Below are 26,667 nucleotides of genomic sequence, written 5' to 3'. Positions count from 1 at the left end.
ATCAAGACAGTATGGTACTGGCACAAAAATAGAAAGGAAGATCAATGGAATAGAATAGAGAACTCAGAAGTAAGCCCAAACACATATGGGCACCTTATCTTTGACAAAGGAGGCACGAATATACAATGGAAAAAAGACAGCCTCTTCAATAAGTGGTGCTGGGAAAATTGGACAGCAACATGGAAAAGAATGAAATTAGAACACTTCCTAACACCATACACAAAAATAAACTCCAAATGGATTAAAGACCTACATGTAAGGCCAGACACGATAAAACTCCTAGAGGAAAACATAGGCAGAACACTCTTTGACATACATCAAAGCAACATCCTTTTTGACCCACCTCCTAGAATCATGGAAATAAAATCAAGAATAAACGAATGGGACCTCATGAAACTTAAAAGCTTTTGCACAGCAAAAGAAACCATAAACAAGACTAAAAGGCAACCCTCAGAATGGGAAAAAATAATTGCCTATGAAACAACGGACAAAGGATTAACCTCCAAAATATACAAGCAGCTCATGCAGCTTAATACCAAAAAAGCAAATAACCCAATCCACAAATGGGCAGAAGACCTAAATAGACATTTCTCCAAAGAAGACATACAGATGGCCAACAAACACATGAAAAGATGCTCAACCTCACTCATCATCAGAGAAATGCAAGTCAAAGCCACAATGAGGTATCACCTCACACCAATCAGAATGGCCATCATCACAAAATCTGGAAACCACAAATGTTGGAGAGGGTGTGGAGAAAAGGGAACTCTCCTGCACTGTTGGTGGGAATGTAAGTTGGTACAGCCACTATGGAAAACTATTTGGAGGTTCCTTAAAAAACTACAAATAGAACTACCATATGATCCAGTCATCCCACTCCTGGGCATATACCCAAAGAAAACCATAATCCCAAAAGAAACTTGTACCATAATGTTTATTGCAGCACTATTTACAATAGCCAGGACATGGAAGCAACCTAAATGCCCATCAACAAATGAATGGATACAGAAGATGTGGCATATATATACAATGGAATATTACTCAGCTATAAAAAGGGATGAGATGGAGCTATATGTAATGAGGTGGATAGAACTACAATCTGTCATACAGAGTGAAGTAAGTCAGAAAGAGAAGGACAAATATTGTATGCTAACTCACATATACGGAATCTAAAAATGGTACTGATGAACTCAGTGACAAGAACAAGGATGCAGATACAGAGAATGGACTGGAGAACTCGAGGTATGGGAGGGGGCGGGAGGTGAAGGGGAAACTGAGACGAAGCGAGAGAGTAGCACAGACATATATATACTACCAACTGTAAAATAGTCAGTGGGAAGTTGTTGTATAACAAAGGGAGTCCAACTCAAGGATGGAAGATGCCTTAGAGGACTGGGGCAGGGAGGGTGGGGGGGACTCAAGGTGGGGGAGTCGAAGGAGGGAGGGAATATGGGGATATGTGTATAAAAACAGTTGATTGAACATGGTGTACCCCCAAAAAAAAAATAATAAAAAAAAAAATTAAAAAAAAAAAAAAATTACTTGCTGGACTTCCTAGGTGGCGCAGTGGTTAAGAATCTGCCTGCCAGTGCAGGTGACACAGGTTCTATCCCTACCCCAGGAAGATACCACATGCCGAGGAGAAACTAAGCCCGTGTACCACAACTACTGAGCTTGCGCTCTAGAGCCCGTGAGCTACAACTATTGAGCCTGTGTGCCACAACTACTGAAGCCCATGCACCTAGAGCCATGCTCCACAACAAGAAAAGCCACCTCAATGAGAAGCCCAAGCACCACAACGAAGAGTAGCCCCTGCTCACTGCAACTAGAGAAAGCCTGTGCACAGCAATGAAGACCCAATGCAGCCAATAAATAAATAAATAAATTTATTTAAAAAAATCAATTGCTATAATCCATCATATCAACAGGCTAAAGAAGAAAAATCATATTATCCTAATATACAGAAAAGCATGTCACAAAATCCAAATACCCATTCGTGACAAAAAACAAAAAGCAAAACAAACAAACAAACAACCTCTCAGTAATCTAGGAGTAGAGAAATCTACAGTTAAAAGCATACACCATGATGAGAAACTAGATCCTTTCTCCTAACACTGGGAATAAGATAAGCAGTCCCCTCTCGCCACTCCTATTCAACATCATACTGGAAGTCCTAGCTAATGTATTAAAGCAAGAAAAAATATATATATACAGATGGGGAAATGAAAAATGATGCAGCCTGTTCATAGGCTACATAATTGTCTATGTAGAAAATTCAAAATAAATGACAAAAAGACTCCTGGAACTAATAAGTGATAAGCCTAACATACAAAAGTAAATTGATTTCCTATATACCACATGAACAAGTGGAATATGAAATTAAAAACACAATATTATTTATATTATCTAAACTACAGAGACAGAAAAAGGGAGGATGAAGGGCAGACTAAATAGGTGGAGCACAGTGGAATTTTAGGGCAGTGAAACTGTGTGTATATACTGCAATGGTGGATACCTGCCACTCTATTCGTCAAAATACAAAAGACCCACAGAAGCGTACAACACATAAAAGGAACTCCTAAATGTAAACTACAGACTTCAGTTAATAATCATGTTTCAATGTTGGTTCATCAATTGTTAAAACACACACACACACAAATAACTACCATATCATTGCAAGATGTTAATAATAGAGTAAACTGTGGGTGGAGAAAAGGGAGTATATGAGAACCCCCTGCGTTTTCTGTTCAATTTTTCCATAAACATAAAACTGAGAAATAAAGTTTGTTAATGAAAAAAAACAATGGCATTTAAAAAAAAAAAGGAAAAACAATCCTATGAGGTAAGTACTATTATCATATTTTCAAGAAGTGAAAACAGACTTAGGAAAGTTAAGTAACTTTTTCAAGGGATCAAATAGCCAGTTAATTGTGGGAATGGGATTAAAACATGTTGCCAAGACTCTCACCCAGGCATTATCACAAATATATAGAGATATATAAATATAACACACACACAGTTGACCTTTGAGCAACACAAGTTTGAACTGTACAGGTCAACTTAAACTTGGAATTTTCTTCAATAAACACTACAGTACTACACAACCCAAAGTTGGCTGAACCTGCAGATGTGGGGCCACAGATAAGGAGGGCTGACTGTTGGACTTGAGTATCCTTGGATCTCGGTATCCAAGGTGGGTCCTGGAACCAATCCCCTCCAGATACCAAGGGACAACTGTATATGTGTGTGTGTGTGTGTGTGTGTGTATACACATACATATATATCAACGTATGTATACACACATGTAGGATAACTATCTCTATTCTTTAGATGAGAAGCTCAGTAAAAAGAGAAAAAAGATATGTACATTGTAAAGCTGTAGGTGGGGGGTTGCCATAAACAAGTACTGAACTGCAACTGCAGGAAAGGGGAAGATGGCTTCTAGAGGCTTTTATCCCCTTGTTATCAAGTAGTAATTGACAATAGTTCAGCTCTGTGCCCAAGGACACTATATTGGAAAGTTAGCATCTTTGCAAGAGTGTCCCCCTTCTTTAGAATATCCTTCCAAAGGTTTGGCCTTTGCTTGTACCTCCCTGACATGAATAAGGGAGACCAGAAGAACTGTTAGAAGAAAAATAAGTCGTATTCCTTTTCCATGATTTGTAGCCCTTGGTTCTCCACACCTTCTCTGTCTTAAGACCTTTATTCTGGGTCCTTGGGAATCTTCTACTTACAACCTCCATATCATCAGACAGTACTTATAAATTCTAATATTTCAGAACACACGCCCTGATCCTTGACACATACGCAGTCTAGTTGTGGTGACAGCATCCAAATGTAAAACAGAACAGTTTTGTTTCATTCACTGAGTCACTCACGTAGCACATATTTACTGAAAACCTACTTAGACTATTCATTCAACAAATATTTATTGGTTATAGAGTAAATATCAGGCATAATTCTTATGCAAATCCTTGCTCTGTTAGAAACCAGGGATATAAGCTGAGACATAGCCTACCCTAAGGTATTTAGAGAAAATTGGGAGAAAGACAAGTTCCAGGCAGTATAGGAGCAAGCATATGATTTTGAAGCACAAGCTGTAAAAGAATTACTGGAACAACAAATAAGATGATAAAGCAGAGTTAGTCAGGGCAAGCTTCTAAAAAGAAAGACTTGATCTTTAAAGAACATCTTTGGAAGAGAAACGGAGTCAGGGATAGCCAACTGCTCTCATGCTCACGATAATGAACAATTCTTAGAAATGTAATTTGCAGAAGTCATATGAGCAAAGAGAACTGGCAGAACGATATTGCACTGCAAGCCTATTTACAAAACAAAACATGCTACCTTTATTAAAATAATAATTCTCGGTTGTAAGTAATAAAATGAATGGTAACTCTTCCCGGAGAGCTAAGAGAAGTTCACTTACAGCGTCTCATAATAATTAAGGGAACACATAGGACATGAGGCACAGGATTTTTCCACACAGCTGCAATCTCCCTAAAGCCTTGGCTGGTTACATGTCCCTCCTCATTAATATTGACTGACTTCTGATGTATGTTCATGCCTGAAATACTGCCCGCCCTGGTTCAGAGTCTTATCTACCAGGAAACAGCCTTATAGCCACTGGCCTAAGAAACTGCATGTTTCCTTCTCTGCAGGGGGGTGGTAGGATGCCTTGCAGTGGACTCCCAGGGAGACATGTAGCCAAAGGCCTTGGGGAGACCTGGAACTCAATGCCCACTGGACCTCCGCTCTGAGCTGTGTATTAGCCCTCTCTAGCCCAGACAAGCTTTGTATTTTGTGACTCAAACTAAAAGCCCAATGGTTTTATCTTTAGCTTCTTACTGTAAGTACAAGTGAGCTTCTATTCTTCAATGATTTATGTCTCTGATGCCAACTGTGTACAGTCCCTGAACTAGTTTTTTTTTGGCAGCTACCAAGATGCCTCAGATTAAAAAAAAAAAAAAATTGAAAATTTTGGGTCATACATTTTTTTTTTAATCAGAGCAGTTTGTCTAATTCAAACCAGATGTTTATCACTCTGCTCTGTAAAAGGAACTCAAGGTTTATCATGACCTGCTCAAATACTTTCAACCAGCATTTTGTAAATAGGATCTCACCCTTATGGCAAAGACAAGCCCTAATTCATACTTTCACACAAATTCACTATTTGTTTATAAACCCCATAAAGGGGAACAAACCACAAGTACCAAGCAGGCTTATATATTCTTACGAGGCAACTATGTGGAGCACTGTATGAATGTTTTCTAGAAAGCTGATTTATTATAGATCGGTTTCCTATTTGCAGAGCACATATGTTTTAATGAATTATAGGCAGCATAAAGCAAAACATACATATCCTGGCGATAAAATGACTAGTAATGTCTCATTTTAAAGTTTGTTGAAGGCACAAAATGGATTCCCGTCATAACAAATTAAAAATGCTGACAGGGATAAAATTAATTACTTCCGGGGGCTGCGGGGGGGGGGGGGGGGGGGCGGGTGAGCGGGTGGGCAGGAAGACAAGTAAACATTTTCAGAAGGAAGCATTTCCTATTTATAAAAAAAAAAAAAGTGGGGGATGGGGGAAATTTGTTTTTCTTTTTCATTTAAGCTACAACTTTTCAAGATATAATGCAGCATAGTAATAAAAGGTGCCAATTCCAGCTTGGGATTGCATGGAGCAAACTACTTCCCCGTTAGCTGTAGTACCTGAGCCTCGGTTCCCCCAGCTATAAACTGGGAATAGTAAAGGTACAGCCGACCCTTGAACAACATGGGTTTGAACTGCAGGGCCCACTTACACACAGATTTCTTTCACTAAACATGAACCACAGCATGAAGTGATCTGAGGTTCACTGAACCCGGGGTTCCACATTCATGGGTACAAGAACTGACTGAAAGTTATATGTGGAGTTATGACTGTGTGGAGGGTCAGTGCCCCTAACCCCTGCTGTTGTTTAGGATCAACTGTAATAGTAGTTACCTTAGAGGGTTTTCAGCAGATGCCCTTTGCCAGGCACAGAGTTAGCCTTAATAAGTGGAAGGTGTTGCATGATTTTCTCAACTGTTTACAAGTACCCAGTGAAAAGAAATATCAATATAGTACCAGCCTTTATGGAACTTACAATCTAAAGGGGTGAAAATTCACAAAGCTAGAGACCAGTTTTTCCATATAATGAAGGCTACACAGATCTAGGAGATATAGGAGAAGGAACTCCCTACAGGGAGAGAAATGAAAATGACTGAGGCTTAGAACTAGAAAGGTCTTTGCTGAGAATGTGACCATACAGGATCTTAGAGTTAGGCAGAAGCCGAAAAGTCAATATTGGCCAAGCACCAAATCAATGCTTAAGTATCTACAACATCCTAACTCATCTCTTCTACATCGTAGCTTTTCAAATATGTATGATTTCTGTTCATACGTAACATTCTGTACTACACTTCACCATCTGTGATATTTGTAATGGCTGTCAACTCAAAGTCACCTCTTCAGATACAACTTTCCTAACCAGCCTGGCTAAAGTAGTCCACCTGTCCTTAGCGGTCTCTACCATATGACCCTATTTCATTTCCTTCATACTTTTAGCAGAGGTCCCCAAGTGCTGTCACATCTACCCTCCAGCAGAATTTCCCAGTCTCAGTACTACTGACAGTTGGGGCTGGATGACTGTTTTAAAGCTGCCCCACGCATTGTAGAATGTTCAGCAGCATCCTGGCTTCTATCCACTAGAGGCCAATGGCAGCCCTGTGTTGCCCTCACTCAACATTATTTTACCACCATAGATGTCTCCAGACATTACAAAATGCCTGCTCGGCTCTTCAGATGGAGAGCTCAGGACTTGGGACAGCCAAAATCCCTGACCAGTCACCTCCAGCCATAGGGAGTTTTATTCATTAACCTCAGTATGTGTAGAGGATAAACATTTTCCATATGTGTCAATTTTTTTAAGGACTTTTATTGAGATATCGTATGTGTCAGTTTGTGAAAGGGGTTGGTAAGCACTGCTGATGGACATCCGAAATTATGTTTGCATGTTTAATGATTTTACATTAGTTATACAATTTAAGACCCAAAGCAATACTACAAGAGGCAGAAACTGCTATTATCCCGATTCATCAATGATGGGTTAAAGCATTCGTCCAGTGTATTTTTAGAAATGGAGCTCCCCCACCCTCTGAACACAGAAAACTGTGACCACTAAGTTAAAAAGGAATCCAATAGCCTCCCCCAAAGTCTTCTCCAGGGCAAATTTCTAAGTTACTTCAATTGTTTTCTTCAGTTGTTTCCAGCAATATTGCCTATACTCTCATGTCTTCACTATCCTATCCTTCTGTCCTATTCTTCTGGATTTTTTTTTTCTTTTTAATCATGTGCAAAACTATACATTTCTCCTCTGTTACCTCATCTTAGTGGATTCCACCCATTTTTCCAACCTGTTTAGATATTTTGGGTCTTTGTCAGGTGTAGGGCTACTGGTTCAACTCAAGTGAGGAAGTTGAACAAAAATGAAAAACTGAATATTCTGTGAAATACGGGAATGTGGAATAGGTTATACACATAAGTAAAATATGTAATTTAAAGAGGTAGAAGGTTCAGGGTGAGACTGAGTTGTATAAATGCTTACAGATCAAGTTCTAGACCATTTTTCAAAGAAGCTGCACCTTTTTACAATCCCACCAGCAACATTCTAGAGTTGTAATGTCTCCACATCCTCACCAACATTTGTCCCTGTCTGCCTTTTTTATTCTAGTCACCCTAGTGCGTATGAAGTGGTGTGTAATTATGGTTTTGATTTTTGTTTACCTAACGGTTATTAACATGGAACATGTACCTACTGGCTTTCTGTATATCTCCTTTGGAAACATATCTATTCATTCATTTTAAAAAATGATTTATTTTTAAACTTATTTTAATTCACTCATTTTCAAATCAAACTATCATTTTATTGTTGAGTTGTAAGTATTCGTTATATATTGTAGATACAAGTCTTGTGATAATTTTATGTGTCAACTTACCTGGGTCATAGTGCTCAGATATTTGGTCAAATTATTCTGGATTTCTGTGTCTGTGTCTGTGTCTGTGTGTGTGTGAGATGAGATTAACATTTAAATCAGTGAACTTTGATGAGACAAGATTAACATTTAAATCAATGGATTTTGAGTAAAGTAGATTACCCTCCATAATGTAGGTGGGTCTCATCCAATCAAATGAAGATCTTAATAGAACAGACTGACATTCCCCAAATAAGAAGGAATTCTGCCAGCAGATGGCCATTGGACTTGAACTGTAACATCAGCTTCTCTGTGGTCTCCAGCCTGCCAGCCCATTCTTCAGATTTTGAACTGGCCGGCCTCCATAATCACATGAGCCAATTCCTTAAAATAAATCTCTCTATATGTACATACACATCTTCTATTGGTTTTCTCTGGAGAACTCGGACTAATACAACTCCCTTACCACATTTATGATTTGCAAATATGTTCTCCCAATTCACATTTTTTTCTGTAACAGACTAAGACAGGCAGATATTAATATTAAACTGAGAGTTTGTCTTTACTTTTTAATCTCTCACCCTGCCACAAAATACACACACACACACACACACACACACAGACCTCCATCTACTTCTTTCTCCTTCAGAAGTAGCCATTTGCCCCATAGATTGGAAGACCCAAAAGGAACCAGGGAGATATAACTCTCCAAATTCAGTCCTCCAGGCCAAAGCAATTGGGAAAGAACGGGTTCTTTAAATTCCCTCCAGCTTGCCTTTGAATAGCAAGAGCCAAACCTAAAGGAAGGGAAGAAACAGTTTAGTCAAAACAACAGATTTTGAAGAGAACTAATGATGTTCCTGTCTACTCCATCAGTTTCTTTCCTGAAGAGTCCAGGACTGTTTAGAATGATAAAAAGAGAGCTTCAGGGCACGCCAGTAACTCATCAAGTGCAGGACTTTTCCCTTGTATTACTCACAATTGAGAGAATGCAAAGGAATCTGGCAAGAAGTCAACATGACACTGTAACACCAAGGAACAGTTGCACAGCTACAACAATGCATATTTAATCAGCCTTGGGATACCTCACAGTAAGCAAGAGTGACTATGTTACATTAGCCTCCTTTTCCAGTGATGGTCCCTGGACTGTATTCAATATTTGTTTATCATATTATCAAGCAGTGGCAAGATTAAAAAAAAAAAAAAAGCTTCCTCTCCTTGCCTTTCTTCTGTTTCTATTTTTCTCATCATGTGCCTCTTATTATTTCAAGAAGTCTGAGGAGTATTATTTGTCTAAGATCTTGTCAGGGCCATAATAGTATGAATATCCTAAAACCGAAAACATCAATAAATGCCCCATCTAGGAACACAAACAAGAACAACCCATTATTCAGGCTCAAATATGTCCAAGATCCAATCATATAAATTTGCAGACCCAAAGGTAGAGAGCTCTTAAAAAGCTGGTGAAGCAGAAGTATTGCTCATTCTAAGACAACCAAATTCAACGTTTTAATGAGAGAATTGGACATGAAACAGATTTCGATATAAGCAAAGAAGTGGTTCTCATATGTTTTATTTTCCATTTAAAAATCAGGAGATTTAAATATAGCACCCATGTCCCACTTCTATTCATATAAAGGGAAAATGAGCTACACCAGTGGTAAAAAGTGAATTTGTTGGCTTAATTTGGTTCTTCAGTCTGACATTTTCAAGAAAATACAGTTTTCCTTGAGTTATCTAAACATTTTCACCCTTACTGGTGAAAGCATAACTCCTTCCCAAATTAATTTTAAGCTTCTTTGTAACATGATATGAGGTTAATCTCTGCTCCTCCTCTCTATAAGAAAATGTTTTTATCTGTCATTTCCTTTAAAGAGGTCACTACAGCCTTGACATGTGGATATATATCAGACATTGAGCTTATTTACAGTGACTTTGCTCCAGTGGGTGTGGGTAGGTAACCACTGGAGCGAGCTATTTCTCAGGTGGAGATTAGCTACAGGCTGTTCTATGCATCTAAAAACGTAATTTATCTGTAGAGACATAAAGAAAGAAGGAATGTGTTAGATTGTATGGTAAGAAAAAAGATTAGATCCTATTTATAATTTCACAGCTCTTTTCATTTACCCATAAGTACTTCCCAGGCTTTCAGAAGAGATTCCAGTATTGGACTAATTCATTCAATATAGTTTTCAGTGTATTATACAGGATAGTATAGAAGTGAATGAAACCAGCTTATAAAGTCAGATCTTGCTATTCCCTACACGTACCTAAAAATTCTCTTATATTTTACAAACTGTAAAATGGCTTCCCTAGCAAACCAAATTGGAAGCTCCTGGAATGATCTCTGGTATTTACATAGACTTAATTTGAGTCAGATATGAGATGAGAAGAACAAACTATGGTGACAATGAGGGTGAATAATTAGAGAACCAATGAATTACTCCAACTTGTCTTGCAAAACACAACCGAAGGAAATGTTGGGATTGTTGCCCTTGATCTGGATAGATTTCTGGCCAAGAACCTATACATAAACACAACTTCTCAAAGGACCTAGAGAAAACTTTCCCACGTTCCTGAAAATGGCATGAGAGATTCAATATAAAAGAAAATATTTGTACTATGTGATATAAAGGAAATGAAGAAAGGGGCATTAAATTGCTACACTAAGAATAAGGGTATTTGTTTCTGTTTTATAAGCTCATAAGGGTGCATCGACACTAGAAATTACGGTAAGTGGCAGGTGGGGTGGGCAATGGCCAAGATGACTTTTTCAGCTTTAGAATAGGATGCCCCAAGGATCACATATTTGTCCTTCAGTCACATGTACCCTCCTAAATCACTTTACCAATAACATTATGTTTGTTCCTCTTTCTACCTGGTTACCTTTTTTTTTTCCCCTCTCAGTCCTTGCCTACCCTGTCCTGTACTTTAATTTTTGCCCCCTTATGCTGGAAGTATTGCTTAATAATGAATACAAGGAATCAAACAATCAATAAGAAAGTAAATCCACATACAAACATCTACCCTCACCTGGGCTATTTTGTCTAAATAATTAGTCTGTCCCTCTAGAATCCGTTCTTCTCACAGAGAGAGATCATTATAACATAACCCAGATCATGTAACTTTATGGCTTAGAACCCTCAAAATCTTCCCATTGCACTTAGAACGAAAACCTTATCACAACTCCTAATCACAATCGGCAAAGCCCTCTGCCATCTGGCCTCGCCTATTTTCTCTAGCCTCATCTCACCCCACCATAAACTTTTCTTCTGTTCCTTAAGCACAGCAAACTCATTCCTAGCTTAGGACCTTATGCCTTCTCTCTGCCCTGAACACATGGCATCCCATATCTGCATCTAGATCTCAGCTTAAATGCCACCTCCCCAGAGAGGTCTTCCCTTAGTAACCCAATATAGAGTGGCCTTCTCCCTCAATGATATTTTGATGTTATTTTCCTTACTTCCCATCTGTACCTTCCACTGGAACATATGCTTTGGGAGGACAAGGCCCTGAATCCCCAGAGGTTGGAACAATTACCAGCATGTGGCAGATGCTCCATAAATATCTGTTAAACAAACAAGGCTGTAAACTTCTTTGTTAAATGTAATGATCACACTGCCTTCTTTTCAAAATGATCTGGGATTATTCCATTTTCTTGTATATGTTGTAGGAAGAAAGACAGCTCAATTATTATGCAAGCACATTTCCCCTTAATGTTATGTGACATTGGCATTGCTTTTGTTCTTCCAAATTTGCTTCACTCTATCTGATACATAATTTAATCTAATTTCTCACTGTCCTTGTTTATTCAACTTGAGTTGAACACTTTCATGCATTGGGTAGTATACTCATATGTCTACTTCATATTTCGTCTGTTTACTTCATTTGTATTTCTTCAAAACAAACGTGTGGGCACTTAATCATCTGTTTCTATTTTCATGCTGCTTTGCTATAGACTGTACAGTGGCTCGTATAACATAAATTAAGGCATCTTCTAATTAGAAAATCTGACATAAAATACTAAAATATTTCTTTGGTCAGAATTATTTATAGAGCTATGGCTATTGTTTTGCAAAACATAGCAAATGCTTCCACAGCTGTGGAAAAGAAAGGAAATGATTAAAGGATTTTATGGGATTTTATTTTATTTTGGACAGGCTTGATTGGGGCCAGTAAATTTGCACTTTAGTTCATTTTGTTTAAAAAAAAAAAAAAGGAGAAAAAAAGGTCATCAGAGAGTTCTCAGTGTATTCAACAAGGAAAACAAAAAGCAAAAGAACTGGGAAAAGCAGTTTTATATTTACAGAGGTTGCAAATACAGTGGTTGGCACATTCAGAGAGAAATGCAGCCAGCTTTTTTTCTCATGAATCTTTTATACTTGAACATAGGAATCAAATGTGACTTCTGTTTTACTTTGTGTTCCCATATAAGATCAGGAAGACCAATAAATCCTAGGAAAGCTCACTGTGATAAGACTCAAACTAAGAACTTGTGGTTATAACCCTTTGAAATTCTAGGCATCATGTAGTTACCGGCATAGTTAGTACCTAGAGACAAAAACATTTTCAGTATCTTTCCAGCTTACTATAGCACAACTCCAGAAATTCTTCAGCCTCCTGAGACTAAAATCCATTGCTCCCACAGTCCCTCACTGGCCCTTGCTGCCTTTCTTCTTGCCCAGTCGAAATTCCAGGGTCAATCACTATAATCCTTCCTTCACATGCATCCACAACTCCCTATTCCCTCTTTCAACCACTCATCTTTTCCTGGCAAAATACCAATCCTGGTTAAATCCCATTCCAGGCAAACAAATGGGGCTGAAAAAACATACACAAGCAAATGGGCTGGTAACCAAGACAGACTTAACAGTTTCCTCACTTTGACTAAATTTTAGACAGGCTTCTCTCTGACACTAGGCTTCTATCTCCCTTTTCTTAGATCATTTACTTCAGAAAGTTTTCAACGTAAATTCTGAATTGGCCTGTTTGAGAGGCAAATCTTCTTCCCAGATATTGGCCTCAGGGTTTACAGCTCAGGAATGTCTCTCTCAAGGACCTAGAAGCCATTACTTGGAAATGTAATCAAGAAGAAGATAGTGCCTCTACCTTCCAGTCTCTGTGGCAGGCTAGAAGCCTAACTTCCAGAAGGGACAGCCGGCAAACACAGATGACCTAGTCACGTTGACCAACCTCCTCCCTCCTGGAGTACCACTGTCAGAACAGGTAGATAACTAGATATGAGCAAAGAAAGGGGGTCATGGGCCGTGTGGCAGGGAACCATGCAACTTGTGAACAACAGGGGTCCTGGAGGCAGGCGAAGAAAGGTGGGAAAAGGCAGGAACCTCTGGCGTTCGAATGTAACCGTTTGCCCATCATGCCTTCATTACAATAAAATTAGCCTCGCAGGTAATAAGTTCCCATCATGCACCAACACCATGACACTTCCAATCAAGACTAAACAAAGACAAAAATCCCTCCTCCCTTTGGGAAGGTGGATGGAATGAAAATCAGGGGTGAAAATCAGGGAATACGAGCCAGAAGCCCTCCCTGCTCAATGAATATTCTGTCCATTCATTTTCACATCACATATAATCTGCTGGCCAAAGGAACTCAGGGCAGCTGTTCACCTGAGTCTGCCAGCTTTCCCCTTGAGAGCTTACTATTGTTTAATAAATCCTCACTTTGCCTTCTTGACTTCCGTCTCACCTCTGAATTCTTCCTGCAATGAGACAAGAACCTACTCTCTGGCAACACTCCTACTGGTGTACTTTTCTACCAGCTCACTGCAGGGCTTAAAAACCCTCCCACCTTTTGGTCCAGCAGAGTGGAGTTTGATCTCTCTCCTACTGTGCATCTTGAATAAACTCTCTTTGCCTGTTTCATTGAGATTAGGGATTGGTAACAAAAACAGGGCCTGAATTACCACTGGCAATCATACTGTGTCTTCCCAGTCCATTCCCTCTTCTAATTGTTCTCACACCTTCTCCTCTGTCTTCAAACCTCTCAAACCTCTACCCCATCCTCATCCTCAGCTGATGACCTTGCTTTCTAGATGACTGAGAAAATGGAAAATATCAGAACAGGTTTGCCACAGTGCCAACCATCAACCCCTCACCTGCATATGTGCCCAGATGCTCTGCCTTCTCTGTCTCTGTAGGCACTAGGGACTCTAACCTCGTGTCCACTCAAGACACTGCTTGTGTAAACCTCCCCTCTTTTTCCTGCTTCAATATTTCCCGTGTTTTATAGGTTCTGAGAAAAAGAAGTAACAGTGACACATTCCCATTCAGGCATACAATTACTTCTGTAAAATACTCTCATATGCTAATAAAATATGGACCCAACTCCTAATTCCTGTTACAAATTTGCTAATCTGAAGCTTCAGAGTAGCAATTATCACAATCTCACTTTACCCCAAATGAAGTAATTTGACTTCCCATTCTTGGAAGTCAAAGTAACAATATGTTTGCCACAGTGAAAAGTTTTTTTCCCTCCATAGTTAAGTTGATTTGCATATTTCTAACTGCGTATAAATGTCGGATGTGCTGATCTGCTTTTTATTTGAAGCCAAATATATAGCTCATCCCAGTGCTCAAAAAAACTTAAAAGGTCTCTCTGCAGTCTGTGACTTGTCATTGCACAGCTGTGATGGGATGAGTCCCATCTCAAAAAGTTCAAGGGCTAAAAACAGTTACCTCTTCAAGAACGTCAGCAAGCTTACTGAGGATCTCTTCAGGAAGGCTCTGGAATGTTGGAACGCTGAAAAACAAGACGGAGATGATGCTGAAGGCATGCACAGCAACTCATTTTTATAAATAAAACAGCAATATACCTGAATGAAAATGCAAAAGCATTTCATGACAAAGAACCTGCCGATGAAGATCAAAGTAATAACGTAGGCATAATTTGACAACAGGGAAAAGGCATGGTGTACTAGAAAGAACTGCAAGTTGGACAGAACCAAGTTCAAATCCCACTTATATCTCTTTGTGTGACCTTGGATGCCTCAGCTATTAATGGGGAGAAACCACTCTCTCCCTTATCAGCCTGCTGTCACCAAATTCCTTCCAGTTCCATCACCTTCTCTACATCCCCTACACACACACACACACACACACACACAACACACAACCTTCTACAGGCCAATTGCTACCCATTCTTTAGGACACAGCTGATTGATGACACATTCAGGCCTGCAAGCATTCATTCAACAACACTGGAAACTTCTGACTCTCCCCAACTAGGCCAGGTCCTCCTATTTAAGATGTCTTTTATCCCTTCCTGCAACTAAAATTACATATTTAATCAGATATTTGTTACTGGGCATCTTCAAAAATAAGAACAGTAATGTATCTGTCTTGTTCAGCCTTGGTATTTCAATGAGTTACTAATAACAAGTCAAGAACATGTGTTGAATAAAGTGATGAAAGTAAGGGAACAGATCAGACAGAATGGAGAAAAGAGTCACACTCACAGTAGACACTGAAAAAAATGTCTCCTCATCCTTTTATTACTGAAACTCACTGATCAGCAAATGGAAATATTGAATGATGTTGAGTACACAAACCAAAGAAACTTATTTTATATGGATAATGGTAATGACTTTAAAAGAAAAAAAAACTCATCAACAAAAAATTCTTGAAAATCCACTCCACTGGAAAATCTAACTGGGATGTGGAACTAAATTCTCATTTAATCCTATCTCAATGCTTGAATAGAGAAAAGACTATAAATGAGTGAAAATACATTTGTATGTCTGATATTTGACTTACAGATCTATCGTTAGATAAACTTGCTCTTTGGATAAATTGCCATGGAGCAAAGGTATTTAAATGAGTTAGTTGAGTTGGATGAGGCTTGTTTCAAGTTTGTTGCTAGAGAACAATAGTTCTGGCTTAATTAGAGTGATACAATGAAAGAAGCCATAACGTACTGTTTGGATATAAGCAGAAAGTTTTACTGTTAATTTGTCACTCTGATTCCCAATATTTTGTATAAAGCCTCCTGATAAAATCCTAAGGTTTTATGTAGAGGTATAACAATTTCCTGATAAAATCCTAAGGTTTTATGTAGAGGTATGACAATTCACCCAGGACCATCTGTTCTACCAGATTTATTGCTGTGGTCTGAGCCACGTGGGTTTTAATTTCCAGAAGGCAGTCTATTTCAGCAGCTGGATGGAACACATCACGGAAACAGATAGGAAGAGAGAGAAAGCTGTTTCCATGAGTTATGCAGGTTGAAAAATCTAGCCCTTCCTTGTTCTTTTAATGAGCTATATTTCAGTTTCTTCTGAGATACAAGAATAATTACAATGTTTCTATCCCAGTGGGTATTTATGGAAAACAAACTACACTGAGTTTTTCTCATTTTATTGTAATTGGCTGCCTTCTTTAGACAGCCCTATTACTTTTATGCTAAGTCTATGTCAGGTCATACTACAATACTTTCATTTTCATGAGCATTCTTATTCATGAGGAAAAAATTTAATATTTGCTTGACCACATAACTCACTAAAGAAAACAAAAACTGTAAGTTTTAGGGCATTTTAATAAATTATCCTTTACAACTTTACCTATTTTTTATTTTTTTTCAGCTTTATTGAGGTATAATTGATAAAACTGTAAGATATTTAAAGTGTACATTGTGAAAAGATTCCTTCCAACTATTTAACCTAGTTAATTAACAGATCCATCACTTCACATATTTATTCTTGGGTGTGTGAGACCTCTAAGTTCTACTCTCTTTGCAAATTTCAATAATACAATATGGTGTTATCGACTATAGTTACAAGCTGAAAGTTTGTAACCTGTTTCCCCTACTCTCCAGCCCCCGACAACCACTATTCTATTCTACGTTTTCATGAGTTTAACTTTTTATATAGATTCCACATATAAGTGATGCCATGTAGTATTTGTCTTTTTGTCTTACTTCCCTTAGCATAAAGCCTTCAAGGTCCATCCATGTTGTAGAAAATACAAATGGCGGGATTTCTTTCTAATATACTATTATATGCTATACAATAACATTCCATTGTATATATATCGTGATTTACCATTTAAAATGCCTCAAAACATTCAGTGGTATTTACTACAGATAAAAATTAAGGATTTTAAAGAAGAAACACCTTAAAGAATTCTTGGTAACAATTTAAGCACTTCTAGATTTAACAAAATGTCAATCAATTAACAGAAAATAAATTATACTGGAAACACTTTTGTAGTCATCTTTAAAATCTTAAGATCTCTGTTTTTCCAAACAGTAGATAATTCTCAGAAATTAATTACATGAGAGAACTTATCAGTCCACTGTGAGCCTGAACATCAAGAACAAAACAAGATTCATAATTTGAAATTCTACCCATGAAATTTGTTTGAATTTTTCCAAATACATCAAAAGACATTTAGACTTCACTAGTTTGTACATGTGATAACTCAAGATGAAGTTGTCTATGATTTAGAAAGCTTAAGGCAATATAATTATAAAAATGAACTTCCATAAAATGTTTAAACAGTACAGGAGAGTATTTTCACTTATGTTGGGGGGAGAGGAGGATGAACTCATAACAATTTACATGCTAATTACAAGTAATTCTTACTGACCGATTAAAACATTTTTGTTCCCTAAGGACTTCGACAGTAAGTCTAAAGTTACAAGATGCACTTGAATGTAACATAATAGAGATGATTTAATGTGTGGAGCTTTTCCATTGGATTTTCTGGTTGAATAAAATAAAGACTTAGAATGTGTAATGACAATAATAGAAGATGAGATTTGAATGCCTTCTATTTGCCAGGTACTGGACTAAGGGTTTTATAGATAATATACATTTTATTTTTAAACAACCTTACCAAAAAACCATTGTTATTGTCAATCCTTTTATATCTAAACAACCAAGATTTTGAGAGTTTGCCTGAGATCACAACTCTCAGTACAGATAAATAAAGGATGAAAATTTCCATCTGAATGACTGTGAAGCTAATCACTTGCTGAGCTACACACTTCACATTGAAAGTATTTAAAAATGCTTCATGTAACTTTTAAAATCATGCCATATTTTTTAATGATTTAATAACCTTTGATTCAGTGACTTCATTTACTAACCAAATTTTTACTATGAAAAATGTCAAATAAATGGAAAGGCTGAAAGAATAGTTCAAGAATCACTTGCACCCCTACCACCTAGCTTACCAACTGTTAATATTGTGCAATCTTTGATTTATCTACCTTCGATTCATCTAATTTTTATATGCATACTGATAAATAGATGTATAGATATTTTTTGATGAAAATCTGAAAGTTGTAGATATCATGAAATTTCACCCCTAGTATTTAAGCACAGAGATCTAAAAATAAGAACATATTTTTAAATGAATTATAATAGCATTATAAGAAAAATTAAATCTAACTCCATAATATCATCCAATAATTATATTCCATATCAAATATAAACTATTGTTCAAAAATTTATTTTTTGTTTGTTTTCTTTTCAAACCATGATCCAGTAAAAATCCACATACTGCTTTTGGTTCTTCTATTTCTCTAGTCTCTTATTCTACAACCATCCTCCCACCTTTCCCCCCATTACACTGATGTTTTGAAGAGACTGGGACAACTGTCTTACTGGATGCCTCACATTCTGAATTTGTCTTAGTAATTTTATTTTTGGTAACCTACCTTATGAAAATAACAGCTAACAGAGGGGGGGAAAAACATACTCCCCAAGACCCTTTCAAGAAGGATATTGAAGTCAAAACAAATAGTCTAAGTTGTAATTGGCCTTTTTCACTCTTATTCTTTCACTTGTGTACCATACAATAGACTCCTCCAAAGGCTACATTAAAGCATTATTTTGATGGTTAATGGATGTATGCTTATATGTTCCTGTGTTGCTAGAATTTTTTAAGGTAGTAGTAGGTTTATAATATAAGTGTGCCATTTACAGAAATTAATTCAATATTATTACAGTGCTTCTACTGCGCTCTTACTAGTTTTCAGGTACCTGCTATTATCTCTGTAACCTTATACAATAAATCATTCTTTTGAACTCCTGAAGTCTTTGTTGCCCTCAAAAGTGGAAAAACAGTAAGAAGTAAATACATTTGGATATCTTGCATTGCAGTAATAACTTTGTATTTTTTCAAAAACATATCTAACTTTAAAAAATTTATTAGAAACTTGTAATTTTAAGAATTTTGTAATAATTAAAGAATTTAATAAAAGAAACTTTATTATATTTTTTTATTTTTACGGATGCATTTACTTTGAGAGGGGAGATTAAAAGACATATTCTCATGCAAGTCAAAGCCACAATGAGGTATCACCTCACACTGGTCAAAATGGCCATCATCAAAACATCTAGAAACAATAAATGCTGGAGAGAATGTGGAGAAAAGGGAACTCTCCTGCACTGTTGGTGGGAATGTAAGTTGGTACAGTCACTATGGAAAGCAGTTTGGAGGTTCCTTAAAAAACTAAAAATGGAATTACCATATGATCCAGTAATCCCACTCCTGGGCATATACCCAGAGAAAACCGTAATCCCAAAAGAAACATGTACCATAATGTTCATTGCAGCACTATTTACAATAGCCAGGACATGGAAGCAACCTAAAAGCCCATCAACAGATGAATGGATAAAGAAGATGTGGCACATATATACAATGGAATATTACTCCTCCATAAAAAGGAATGAAATGGAGCTATATGTAATGAGGTGGATAGACCTAGGGTCTGTCATACAGTGTGAAGTAAGCCAGAAAGAGAAAAACAAATACTGTATGCTAACTCATATATACGGAATCTAGAACAAAAAAAAAATTGTACTGATGAACCCAGTGATAGGGCAAGAATAAGGATGCAGATGCAGAGAATGGACTGGAGGACACAGGGTTGGGGGGGCGGGGAGCAAAGGGGAAGCTGGGACAAAGTGAGAGAGCAGCATAGACATATATACACTACCAAGTGTAAAATAGCCAGTGGGAAGTTGCTGTATAACAAAGGGAGATCAAATAGATGGTGGGTGATGTCTTAGAGGGCCAGGACAGGAAGGGTGGGAAGGAGTTGCAGGAGGGAGGGGATATGGGGATATGTGTATAAATACAGCTGATTCACTTTGGTGTACCTCAAAAGCTGGTACAAAAGTGTAAAGCAATTATATTCCAATAAAGAGCTTAAAAAAAAAAGACATTCTCAAGCCATAGCTGCCAATTTATAAATCTAAAGACACTGAAAAATATGAAAAGGGTGCAATCAAAGAATTTTCTCACTCAGTGGATGGGATAAATCTAGTCCAAAGAAATTTGGAGACACTGCAAATAAGAAATAAAAACATAAGAAAATCTAACTTCCCTTCTGCATTATGAATGATAATTTACCTTACTGTCTCATACAACAGAACAATTTAAAAATACTATTATGCTGGTTATGATGTCATTTTGTGCCCAATTGTTCAAAGTTTAAGGAAAAGGAAATTGAATTTTTTAATGTAGACATGATGAAGTTTTTAAAAGCCTAAAATTGTTTGGTACACCTTTTCAAAGTAGAAATGAAAAAGTGAAGCATCTGACAGAGTTAGTTACCATTTTGCATTGACTGGAAAAGTTACACAGTAGGTGAGAGAAAGATAAAGCCTTGTAGAGCTAACTTCGCTGACTGCCTGCTGGAGAAGTCAGTTATAGAAATCACTGCACTGCCTGTTTCCAAAGATACAGTATCTTGCTGAATTAAAGATTTTGCCTTACAAATGGATGAATTCACAGTCACGGCAGGATTGCTGTTTGCCTTGTATTCATCTGGTATCAGAATCAACCAATCATCAAAGAAGATACGATTGTACATGAATGCTTGGCAACAAACACAAGTAGTACTGAGCTATTCAGTATGGAATAACTTTTCAAACGTAATTTTTCCATAGAACAACTATGTCGCACTGATGGTGCAAAAGCAATGGTGGCCCCTCAACACAAATTAAGGTGGTAATACCAAAGTTTATACTCACAGTAAAAATTAACAAAGTAAAATTCCAGTTTTGCTTTAAAATGTTTTGATGACACTAAGTTATTGATTACACTAAGTTTTAACCCTTGAGTACACATCTTTTTAATACCATGCGTGACAAATGGCAAGCGCACATAAAGCACCTCTGCTGCTTCCTGAAGTACAATGGATTTCTCAAGGAAAACCACTTGTGTAATTGCTGGAGTTGCAAACCGAATTAGCCACTTTTTTCATGGAACATCATTTTCTACTTGGCAATAACCACAAACTGTGGTTATTCAGATTTGAGTGTCTGGCACATAATCTTTCAGAAAAGAACAAAGTGAGCCTGTCACTTCAAGGGAAACAACAGACAGCATTTGTTGCCAGTGATAAAATTCAAACTTTCAAATGAAAGTTAAAACTTCATAAAACTTTTGTCTGCCACTGTGAGCTTAATAGCTTTCTGACAATTGAAGACTTTTATGATGAGATCATTGGTGAATGTTGATATTAAGCAATGTGATTTTTTTTGGGGGGGTACATCAAGTTCAATCATCTGTTTTTATACACATATCCCCGTATTGATTTTTTTGATATTGTAAATCTTGTAATTTCTGAACCAGGATTTTTCAGATGACTAATGCATGATGTTACAAGATCATGCAGGGGAAAGATCTATTTGAAGTACAAGATGGATCAATGGATTTTAACGTAATAAAGTAAGAAAAGTTCATTGATATGATTTCAGATTCCATACTGCAGTTTTGGTGTAATGTCAAATAAGAATGTCCACAATTATCTAAAAAGGTGTCCACAATTATCTAAAAAGGCCACTAATATACTCTTCCCTTTTTCTGCTCCACATCTTTGTGAAGCTGATTTTTTTACATGCTGCAACAAAAATAACAGAAATTCAACAGATTGAATGATATTGAAGCAGATATGAGAATCTGCTATCTTCTTATAAACTAGATATTGACAGATTTGCCAACATGTAAACTCAAGTTTCTCTTTTTCACTAAATTTTTTTTGGTTTGTTCTGGAAAATAGTTATTTTCATTAAAAATAGGTTAACATGTACTATGTATTTTTTTGTCCCAACTGTGTGGTTTTTTGTTTTGTTTTCTTCTGAAACACACTACATTGGAGAAGCCCTCTTTATCCTCCAATGCAGATGGAGGAGAAAGATGTTACAGAAAACCAAAACGAACGTTTTGGCAAACCCAATGTAAGCAGAGAGCATTAGATCTAGCCCCATATTTATAAGGTGAGATACCTCTTGAACAAACATAAGTCTGGAAATAGTTCAAAAATGTTCTCAATCTAGAGTAGAACATACAGAGTTATATTAATGATCTTTGGGTAGCATTTGGAAAACAGTAGCCTTTTTAATCCTGTCATGAGAAATCAAGGACTGTATCCCGTTTAATGCCAAAAATATTGACAGGTATTGTTCATTTCAGGCTTCCTACAGTTCATACCAATTGAATAAAGCGGAATTACCAAAGAAATCAGTTTCTACTGATGAAGAATTAAAGTAAGAGTCCTTCTTAATTTTACAGCTATCTAATCTTTCCCCTTAGTGAGCTCAGCGAAAGGTTTTTCCCCTTAACATAGTTTTTTCCCTTAACTGAATCATTTGACATTTATTTGGATTCATTCTGTTAAGCAAATCTTAAAACTGGTCTTCCTTCCTCACCTGCTACCTTGTCTCCCACCCCAATATACTTTACACATCACTGTTGGATTCGTTTTCTATAAGCAATATTTAGCCGTTATCACACAATAGCTCCAACCCATAAATAGCTGCCTATCATCTTTCACCAGATTATAAGAATTAGAAGAATCTTTTTTTCTTACGCGTAAAAATATTTTAGGTAAAACAAATCATTATAGAGACATGAGGTATAATTTTACTATGTGATAAAATATAAACTTCTTATCCAGGAAGACGTTATAGTGATAAAGCATATGAACTTTAGAGTGGAAAAGAACAGATTGGATTAAGCTCTGTTACTGATTATCAGCTATGCTTTTGGCAAGTAATTTAACTTCACTAGGTTTCAGCCTCCTTAGCTTAAAAAAGGGGATAATACCACCTGCCACACAGGGTTGTGGTAAAAATAAGCTAAATAGTAGATGTAAAACATTAAGAATGTGCCTGGCACATAGTAAACATTAAACATTTGCAGCACCACAATGATATGGTTTTTATTTCTTGTTCCAAATGCTAGTATTTAACACCTTTAATAATTAAAACAAACTTTCTAACATGTCAGAAATGAATTTTAGTATAGACTCAGGAATGCTGGAAATACCCATTTCTTCAGTTTCTTAAATCAAATTATATTTGGAGTATCAACCTTTAATTTTCAGTGAGATATTTAATCATATTCATTGTTCAAGGTCATACTTGAACCCAGGAGTATGTCAACGCCCAGAAGGTGGGGAATAAAGTCTCTAATTTCTCTGCTATTAAGGTCACAAAGAACCCCTGAAGTCCAATGTCTCTCTGGTTTTTTGCCCACAGAAGAGAAAGGGAACTTTTGGTCAAGCTGGGAACTCTGGTCCTTCCCCTCAGCCTCCTTAGGCACATCCAGGCAGAGAAACCCACTCCTGGAAAAACGTATCCAAGATGCTCCTTTCTTTTTGACTCCAGACACTCTTTGTAAACTCTTTGTATGAATTTAGGCTTTGAAAACAGATAGGAAGTATCTTATATTCCAGAAGTTTCTAGGACTGAGCAAAAACTCTGAGATCAAAATAGGCAAAGAGCTTATGAACCTGCCTTGAAAAGGGATAATATACTGGGAAATATTTCAATAATTTCTATTTGAATAAACTATCCTCAGATCCCCTTATGTGTAAGGCCCTGATTCCCTGTGCAAGCACCAACCACCTCAAGCAGCCCTTCCCCACACACAGATGCAGCTGCCTTTTGGTCAACACTGGACAAAGAGGTGGGCAAATGGCAGGACAGGAAGAAGGGACCTGGGAGGGGGGCCCGTGGACATCCTGGAAAAGAGCTTGGGGCCACTTGGGCAGAAAATTCCAGAGTCCTGATCTTGGCATGTGGTTTAGAAGGGGTCAAGGCACATCTTCTTGGTTCCCCAGCAATAGCAGAGGTATACCCAGGAGAAACTAGAAGGGAGCCCTTCTAAAGAAAAGCGTTAAGGGACAGGCAGCTCTAAGAATGGTACCCTCTTCCCTAGTTCTCCATTCCCCTCTTGCTCTTACTGAGTGCTGCAGCCAAACACTGCCTTTCTCTACATAAGCCTTAAGCTGCATGCATATTGTTATATAAACTCTTCAAGTACATTCTCCACATCTCTTTACTCACTCACTATGTCTCCACTCAAATGATTAATGGTGGCAGAAAATGTAACAATTTTTCAATGATTAAAAAGAGAAAAAAATCTATGAAACCATTATCCCTGCTACTCTCATTCAGACAAGCGTTATATTCTCATCAATTAGGTATCTTTCCTACCACCATAATTCTAAGCAGCACGTGTAAAAGACAGGCAAATCGGTTTAGTTCAGTGAATCTCACATTTTCATCCCCAACATAGAAATAACAATTTGGGCTGAGCAATCTCAAACAAATGTTATTAAATAATATGAGAGAATGTATGTGAAATTGCTTTAGTTTCCAATTAAAGCACTAGACAAATGTCAATAGTCAAGTTCTATGTTAAAATAACAAAAATCCTCAAAGTATTGTCTTAAAAACCATCTTCTATAACAACACCATACTCAACTACAAACTTTCAGATTTGATTTCACTGTTATTCAATTCTGCGGATCCATTTCCTAAAGTAAGTATCAATCTCTTAGACCAGATCCTTGGTCAAAATGTCCTAGGTCAGCTGTTTCCAAAATTTAAAGTCATTAGAAAGTCAGAGTAAAGAAGTCATGTAGTGAGTTCCAAAAAATCAATGTATTTTTAAGAATTGTAATAAAATATATGTAACATAAATTTATAATTTTAATCATTTTAAGTGCACCATTCAATGGCACTAGTACATTCATATTGTTGTGCAACCATCACCACTATCCACCTACAGAATTTTCATCCTCCCAAACTGAAACTCTGTACCCCATTAAAAAAAAAAAAAAACTCTTCATGTAGCTCTTCCCATAGCTTCTGGCAGCCACCATTCTATTCTTTGATTCTATACATTTGACTATTTCAGTTACCTCATATAAGTAGAATCATGCAGCATTTGTCTTTCTGTGGTTGGCTTATTCCACTGAGCCTAATGTCCTCACGGTCCATCCATGTTGCATATTTCAGATTTTCCTTTTTTTTAGGCTGAACAGTATTCCATTGTATGTACAAATTACAGTTTCTACATCCATTGCTTAGCTGATGGATATTTCTACATTTGGGCTACTGTGAATAGTACCACAACGAACAAGAGAGTGCTAATACCTCTTAGAGATCCTGATTTCATTTTTTTAAGATAAATACCCATAAATAGGATTTCTGGCTCATGTAGTAGTTCTATATTTAATTTTTTGAGGAAACGCTATATTGTTTTCCATAGCAGCAGCTCTACCAGCTTTCATCCCTTCCAACATTGTGGAAAATTTTCGAGAGTTCCAATTTCTCCACATCCTCACCAACACTTGTTTTTGTTTTTTAAATAATAGCCAACCTGACAGGATGAGGTGATATCTCACTGTGGTTTTGATTTATCAGTCTTTAAATCCCCACATGTTTATGTAAACTTTTTTAAGACTAAGCTCAGGGACAACATTTTCTGGGAAATGGTCCCTGGCAACTTTCTTTCTCTAAGTAGGTATCTCGCCTGAATAGCACCTACACTTGTACTGTAACCATGTGTTAATATACTTGTCTCCTCCCAACAATGTACAAAATCTTTGAAAGCCCTATAGTATAGCAAGTAATAGCATAGATTTTAGAACCAGGGAAAAAAAAAAAAAGACAGTTTTGAATCCCAGTGACTCCACTTCCTAGCTCTGTAACTATGGGCAAGTTATTTAAAGCCAAGTTCAGCTTCCTTAGCCATAAAATGAAAACAACAGAACCTAGCTCATAGAGCAGAGGATTAATAAGTATGAAGCAGTGAGCAAAGAAGCTCTTCCATGGAGTAAACACTCAAAGGGATATATTGTTTACTTGTAGAATACCACACAACATGGAGTGTGTCATGCAGTAGGCACTCAAAAGCGTGCACACTGAAGAAATATACACAATAAAGCCAAATGCAATAAGGGAATGGTGGTTTGATCCAGGGTCACTATACAGAGGTGTGCAGTTGGCCCTCTGTACAAGGCACCTGTGTGGGGGAGGGGTGAAGAATGAGACCCAGCCCACCTGCTCCCTGCATGCCTCTCGGCCAGCCCTGGCAGGGGCTGCATCCGCCCATACGATGGGGGCACTTCTTATATTTGAAAAAAGTGTGCCTGATTTAAGCACCTCTGGTCTTTGCAAGGGATCTTCCACTTGGTATTTTCCAGGAACCAAAGGATTACTTCCTTGAGGCTATTTACTCAAGAAGAACTCAGAAAAGAAAGTTATTTATTGACCGACAGGGTCCACTTTAAAAACCATTAGAGTAGCTTTTTCAAAGAACCCCCTGAAGGGCCACTTTCAAAATCAGAGCTAAGGTTACTTTGGTGCTTCTGTCAAAATGACTGCGAGGTGAGACACTAATA

The 26,667-nt window shown here is 37.3% G+C and overlaps 1 protein-coding gene across 2 annotated transcripts in view; it reads right to left on the bottom strand.

Moving 5' to 3' along the window:
• Positions 1–26,667, bottom strand: part of PRKG1 (protein kinase cGMP-dependent 1) — a 1,182,497-nt gene that overhangs the window by 332,502 nt on the left and 823,328 nt on the right. For both annotated transcript variants that reach the window (XM_057734520.1, XM_057734518.1), the window contains exon 5: positions 14,697–14,760. In XM_057734520.1, coding sequence (XP_057590503.1) covers positions 14,697–14,760 — 64 coding nt within the window. The remainder of the gene's footprint in view (positions 1–14,696; positions 14,761–26,667) is intronic.

Source organism: Hippopotamus amphibius, chromosome 5 (genome assembly GCF_030028045.1).
Source record: "Hippopotamus amphibius kiboko isolate mHipAmp2 chromosome 5, mHipAmp2.hap2, whole genome shotgun sequence".
NCBI lineage: Eukaryota > Metazoa > Chordata > Mammalia > Artiodactyla > Hippopotamidae > Hippopotamus > Hippopotamus amphibius.
Note: the sequence above shows the minus strand (reverse complement) of the source record. Positions and strands in the feature narration are given on the sequence as shown.